We start from the raw sequence: 7,414 nt of genomic DNA on the forward strand, positions 1-7,414 counted from the left end.
CAGTTGTTCCACAAATTTACATATAGCTTTTTTATTTTACCACTGATTAGGTCATAGGTAAGTTTTTAATGTGATTTAATATCTTTGTGGATACTTGTACTATTTTTGTCGCTCATGTAGGCATAATTTAAAACATTTTATTTTATTTTATTTATTTTTTAGCAGTTTTCTTATTTTAAATTTCCATTTCTATTTGTTCATTGAGATTACAAATCATTCAGCTATGTGGCTTGCTCCTCAATATACATGAAGTTCAACTTTAGCTTGCTTCCATAACAATCGTGGGAAAGGTAAAAGAGTTGGCAGAATCACTTGTTATAAAGAAAACTTACAGTTTCCTCTACTTCTGTCCTGACCTTTGGAATCCCGCACTAGGCTGGAAGAATATGTGCACATTAGTATGCATTCAAATACACTCATTTGCACTAAGTGTACATATTTCCATTGTAATTACAGTGCCCCAAATGAACATCTACTAAGATCAGAATTATAATGTCCTTGGTGAAAGTTGTAATATACCAAAGTTTGGAAGCTCTTAACTATGTTAACACAGAGTAATATTAGCATGGATATTTATAATTCAACCAAATATTCACTGAATAGTAAATATGTAACATGTTTATATTGTCTTATATATATGTATTACTTCATTACTTCTCATAATAACAATATATAATGCATATCATGATCTCCTTATATTAAGGCAAAAAAACCCAAGAATTACAAAAGAAAAATAAGCAACCATATTCATGTTTATTAAAGTTTAAGTAGAATTGAACTTACATCTTTTAACTTTAAAATAGAAAATAAAATATGTATGTAAGTGATATACTTTGTGCCAACATGGTAAGACACTGGACATTCTTAATTCCTTTTGCTACTTTGTGTCCAGTTGCTGTATCACATGTTAGATTAACTTGAATTAAGTATTAGAATGTTCAATCTTCCTAACATACCTGCTAGTGAACTAATAGATTATGGCTTGTTATAGTAGTTGGAGACAATTCATAGATGGTCACCAAGTAGGAATACCATTTATGAATATCTGTAGTTGGCATAGAAACAGTTATGACTTCATACATTTTTTAGTAAGGTAGGTAGTAAGTCTTTTAGTATGTTTTTTGGGACAAATGAATCAAATAAAAATTTCTTTAATGTAAAATAGTCCAGCTTATACCTTTGGTTATCTCAAAACCCAAAATATCAAGAAAGTCTGAGTTGGGTACAAATAATAACATAATACCTTCAATTGTTCTAAAAATTTGTAAAATGGTATTTTGAATTAGTGTTATTAATTTGGAAACTATATACAAAAGTAAGGTACAGAATAAACTGAGATAATATGAGAACCTTCTTTATCAAATACTAAGTGACATAAAGCTGAAATGTTAAACTCTTCATAAAGTATGCTGAAAAATTTAATAGCTACTTCTTTCATTATCTCAATCTCATGGCTACAAAGATCTAAGACTTTGCCCAAAAACTTAAATTCCATTGTCTTAGACGTTTTATTGCAATTTTCATCTCTGTGTTCCTCAATGTATATATAATGGGGTTCAAGAGAGGAGTGACCACAGAATAAAACACAGCAAGAAATTTATCTAATGACCTAATGGGAAAGGGCCAGGCATAAATGAAGATACAAGGTCCAAAAAACAGAAGAACAACTGTGATGTGAGCAGTCAGTGTGGACAAAGCCTTAGATGACCTATCAGAAGGGCGGCGCTGGATGGTCATTAGAATGACAGTGTAGGAGATGATTAGAAGAACAAAAGAACACACAGTGAGTATACCACTGTTGGCAACGACCATGATGTCCAACCTATATGTGTCTGCACAGGCAAGTTTGACTACTCTTGGAAGGTCACAATAAAAGCTGTCAACCTTATTGGGACCACAAAAGGGTAAGTTCACTGCAAAGGCCAACTGACTCACTGAGTGTAGGAAGCCAATTCCCCATGCAGAAACCATAATGCCAATACATACATTGTTAGACATAATTGTAGTGTAGTGTAGAGGTTTACAAATTGCTACATATCTGTCAAAGCCCATGGCTATGAGGGTCACCAGCTCACTCCCCCCAAAGAAGTGAAGGAGAAATATCTGTGCAAGGCAGCCCTTGAGAGAAATGACCTTACGTTTGCAGAAAAAGTCAGCAATCATCTTGGGAGCTGTCACAGAAGACAGAGACAGATCTATGAATGAGAGGTTGGCCAACAGGAAGTACATAGGAGAGTGGAGGTGGGAATCAGAAATCACAGTTATGACAATAAGAAGGTTGCCAAACACAATTCCTACATAGAAAACAAAAAAGAATGCAAACAGAAAGATTTGGAGTTCTTGAGAATCAGAGAGTCCAATAAAAATGAATTCAGTCACCACAGAGTGATTTGTTTCTCTTGTTGATTCATTCCAGAAGAGAGTCTCAGTAAATGCCTTGGAAAAGAAATGCAAAGGAAATCAGTGTTGTTATGTGCAAATTCTACCCTCAGCTCACTCATTAAGGACTTGTTATGATCTATTCCATAAAAGTTCCCAAACAAAAATCACAACTTATAATTTATACTATGTTTCTCTTTGCTTGCATTTTTCTTCAGGTAGCCAAGGCTCCCATTGTGTCCATAGTTATAAACTCCAACCTCACACAATGCTACTGTTCTTGCTGCTTTTTCTGTCTCCACCCTTATCCTTGACTGACTTCTTTTTCCTCTGAAAGTCAAAATACTATGGTGTATAGAACATTCCTTACATTTTTTTATGTTAAAGTTCTTAGGAGAAAAAAATTACCTAAATGAAGCAAAAGGTAGAAAATAGACTAAAAATAAGTAAAAATATATGATTTAAATTATTTTGAGACACAGTAGACATATATAATATAAAATACAGATGCATATGGGGAGTAATGATATATTGGAGTTATGAGGATATAAGGAGTTATATTTCTTAAATTTCTTGTGAGAATATTGTAATTTGTTAATTTTGGGAAATTTATTTAATCACAACCCATTTTGCTTAGAAATTATGTTTATTCTTACAGATCTTTCTATTCCTTCCCAGTTATGAATCAAAGGAGTATTTACAAAGTTTCATGAAATTTAGTAGTGACAGTATTTTTTCCAAATATAAGGACATATCTAATCATAATATAAATTATGAAATTCCTGTTCATGTCTTCTTTACATAGCAAAATAAAATCATCCCAGCACTGATATAGTCATACAGGGCTCCTATTGTGAGATGCATTATGGTGTGACTATTTCATTAAAGCCTTTTTTTAGATTGATACTATGTAAATTAAAGTTGTATTGAATGGTTTGTTTGTTTCAAAATGTTGAAACATTTGATTTCACTGATAGAGAAGAAAAAATTCTACATCATATCTCCATGGTAAATACGCCAAGGATGAAGATGGTTCTAAGGTTCTCACATGCAGAAAACACAAAATACATCATAGTAGAAAACAAGAATTACAGAATGTTCCTTTTTAGGAAAGAGGAATTTTGACACTCACTGTAGGTCATTCCTTCAGATTTTATTTTGCTAAGAGGAGAATGATAAAATGGAATCTTCATCAAGTGTCCCTTATCAGTGCGGTCGCCTCAAAGTTAATTTGAGACTCTTGAAAAAACTCAAAAAGTTTTAGAAAAATGTAATTATTTTATTATTAAATTTGCATTCACTGAAGGGGTTCTCTTGCATCTTACATATTAATTTTATTGTAATATCTAAGGACCAAGTGTGATTAAAGAGAAACACTTTCATCACATTAACTTTAAATTCAATCATTAAAATGTGCTTTTCATGTATCTTTTCCCTGACATTTTTTTTGTTTCTTTCTTTTTCTTTTATAAAGAAAATATATTTATACTCACAGGGATGGGAATCAGAACTTTGGGTTTAAACACAGATCTTCTGCTTGATCCTGGATGTATAAGAAAACCTTCTGGGATTTCATTTTTCTGTTTTCAAAGTATTACAACCCAACCCATATTCTCAGAAAATCTACAGTTCTAAGAATACATATTGCAACTTCTACATGAAATAAATGTTGAAAACTAGGTTTCACTGGGATTATATAAAAACAAACAAACAAAAATAATAAAAACAAACAAGCAAAAGAAAATACACAGAGAGAGAAAGTGTGGTACAGAAGAGTTATACAAAACAGATATGTTACCTAAGGAAAAATATTGCTAGAAGGCAATAACTATTGCTACTAGAAGACTCTTAACGTGAGTTATCCCATTCATATTAACTCATCTTAATCACTAAAATTATTTAAGGCAACTCTACAGAACTTTTCATACTTTTTTTTCTGAAGCTAAAGTCTTAATTGAACTCTGTACAATGAGTTTCTACCGAGAGAAGTAAAACATTTAACTACCTATCAAATTCTATCCTGTAGTTGTTTGTACTGCTGAATTTTAATTTTCTCATTCCACTTACCTCTTTCATAACTAGAAGAGACAACAGTAATAGAGAAAGAATACTGCTGAATCCCTCCAATATATTCTTTCAAAGTGTTAACATGTTTGGGAAATTAGCTTTTATGTGAATTTTCCTGATAATCAAACTGATTGGCCAATGATAAGCACCATGCAGTAACCATAAACCCTTGGAGGATGCAGAAGCAGCACCAAGTTAACTTGGGAGACTGACTTTTATAGTGTCACAGTTTCCCTTGGCCTTTGGAGAAAATATGGTCTACTTGTGAGTTGAGTGACATTGTCACAGTTTCTTAGATTTTTAGATTATTTCAACTCAATCTAAGTGTGACTGCAAAAGAGTAAAATTAATTAAATAACAATCAGAAATTAATGTCTAGACATTTTAATTAGGCAGTGAATGGTAATATTTATATATATTTTTTAAAAGAATTGATTAAGACATTGATGTCCAGTATGTGGAGGACATACAAAAACTCTTTCACTAATATTAAAAGACTTGGTTATTAGTTTGTTTTGTATTTCAACATTAATTAACATATAGACATTAAAATGAGCTGAGCTGAGATAGAAGGTTAAGGTTTCTAAATTCTATCTAACTTCAGAAATTAAGTCTTCTGAATTACTTTAAATTATACATGTCCTTTTGTAAATGATGAAATTGTTTTTTAAATTTATTTATTTATCATGTATTTGTATTTTCATTATACATTCCAAGCACAGTTCTCCCCCTCACCCCTCAGCTTGGCACTCCCTCTCCTCTTCCTCCAGTTCAGACCCTCTCAACCATTCTTCCAAGCAGGTAAGGACTCCCATGGGGAGTCAACATAGTTTGGCACAATGAGATAAGGCAGGACCAAGCCCCTTGCTCCTGCATTAAGACTGAGCATGGTGTCCCACCATAGAGAATATTCTCCCATAAGCTAACTCATGTATCAAAGATCTATTTTTGCCTTAAAACCTGGGGCCCCTCATATAGTACAAGCTCCAGCACTGTCTCCCCACATATGGAGTGCCTGATTTGCTTCCATAGAGATGCTACAGCTGTTGGTCTAGAGTTCACAAGTTTCCATAAGCTTGGTTCATCTATCTGTGTAGATTTCTCCATCATGTCTTGACTTCCTTTGCTCATATATTCCCTCTTCCCTGTCTTCAATAGAATTCCCAGAGCTCAGCCTGGTGCTTGGCTGTAGATCTCTGCCTTTGGTTCAATCAGTTACTGGATGAAGGCTCTCTGATGTTAGTTAGGATATTCAGTAATCTCATTACAGAGGAAGGCCATTTCAGGCACCCTCTCCACTATTGCTAGTAGGAGCCTTAGCGGGGGTTATCCTTGTGGATTCTTAGTAATTTCCCTATCACCAGGTTTTTCCCTAACTGCAAAATGGCTCTCCATATCAAATTTGCTCTTTCATTGTTCTTCTGTTGTGTCTTTCTCCCTGTTCCATCTCATGTTCTTATTTCCATCCCCTTTCTTCCACTGTCCCAGCTCACCTCCAGTTTATCCAGGAGTTTTCATCTAATTCCCTTTTCCAGGGTCATCCATGTGTCCAGATCAGGGTGTTCCTTGCTACCTAGCTTCTCTGGAGCTATGGATTGCAGTCTTATTAGCCTTTGATTTACATCTATTATCCATTTATGAGTGAGAACATACTGTGTTTGTCTTTCTGATTCTGGATCTCAATCAGGATGATGTTTTTCTATTTTTTCCTTGAACAAACTAATATTTTATTAAATTTGATGAAGTATAGTTTTGTTTCCATTTACTACATTATCACAAATGTCTTTTCTTCTTCTTCTTCTTCTTCTTCTTCTTCTTCTTCTTCTTCTTCTTCTTCTTCTTCTTCTTCTTCTTCTTCTTCTTCTTCCTCTTCTTCAACTTCTCCTTCTCCTCCTCCTCCTTCTCCTTTTCCTTCTTCTTCCTATTAAAAATTTCCACCTCCTCCCCTTCTCCCATTTCCCTCCGCTATCCCCCACTTCCCTTCCCCCTCCCCCTCTCTCTCCAGTCCAAAGAGCAATCAGGGTTCCCTTTCCTGTGAAAAGTCCAAGGTCCTCCCCCTCCATCCAGGTCTAGGAAGGTGAGCATGCAAACAGACTAGGCTCCCACATAGCCAATACATGCAGTAGGATCAAAACCCAGTGCCATTGTCCTTGGCTTTTCAGTCAGCACTCATTGTCCACCATGTTCAGAGAGTCTGGTTTGATCACACACTCCATCAGTCCCAGGTCAGGTGGCCTTGGTGAGCTCCCAATAAATCAGCCCCAATGTCGCAGTCCTGAGTTCTTTGCTCATGTTCTCCCTCCTTCTGCTCCTCATATGGACCTTGGGAGCTCAGTCCAGTGCTCCAATGTGGGTCTCTGTCTCTATCTCCATCCAAGCCAGAGGAAGGTTCTATGGTGATATGCAAGATATTCATCAGTATGGCAATAGGATAGGGCCATTTCAGGCTCCCTCTCATCAGCTGCCCAAGGAACTAGCTAAGGACATCTCCTTGGACATCTGGGTACGCCTCTAGAGTCAAGCCTCTTGCCAACCCTCAAATGGCTCCCTTAATTAAGATATATACTTCCCTGCTCCCATAACTACCCTTCTTCCATCTTAACCCTCCCATTCCCCCAAGCTCTCCCCATCCTCCCCTTCTCACTTTTCTCTCCCCATCTCCCTTTACCCCCACCCCACACCCACCGCCATGTTCCAAATTTTTGCCTGGCAATCTTGTCAACTACCAATATCCAGGGGGATAACTATATATTTTTCTTTGGGTTCACCTTCTTATTTAGCTTCTCTAGGATCATGAATTGTAGACTCAATGTCCTTTATTTATGGCTAGAATCCACTTATGAGTGAGTACAAACCATATTCATCTTTTTGGGTCTGGGTTAACTCATTCAGGATAGTGTTTTCTATTTCGATTCATTTGCATGCAAAATTCAAGATATCATTGTTTTTTACCCCTGAGCAGTACTCT

The 7,414-nt window shown here is 35.5% G+C and overlaps 1 protein-coding gene across 1 annotated transcript; it reads right to left on the reverse strand.

Moving 5' to 3' along the window:
* Positions 1-1,464: 1,464 nt before the first annotated feature.
* On the reverse strand, positions 1,465-7,137 carry LOC130881008 (olfactory receptor 4F4). Its single transcript, XM_057780187.1, has 2 exons — positions 7,132-7,137; positions 1,465-2,436 (listed from the first exon to the last, which is right to left on the reverse strand). Exons 1-2 carry the CDS (start codon positions 7,135-7,137, stop codon positions 1,465-1,467), a joined length of 978 nt encoding a protein of 325 aa, XP_057636170.1.
* Positions 7,138-7,414: the final 277 nt, after the last annotated feature.

The sequence above is a fragment of the Chionomys nivalis genome, chromosome 9 (assembly GCF_950005125.1).
Source record: "Chionomys nivalis chromosome 9, mChiNiv1.1, whole genome shotgun sequence".
In the NCBI taxonomy this organism is placed as follows: Eukaryota; Metazoa; Chordata; class Mammalia; order Rodentia; family Cricetidae; genus Chionomys; species Chionomys nivalis.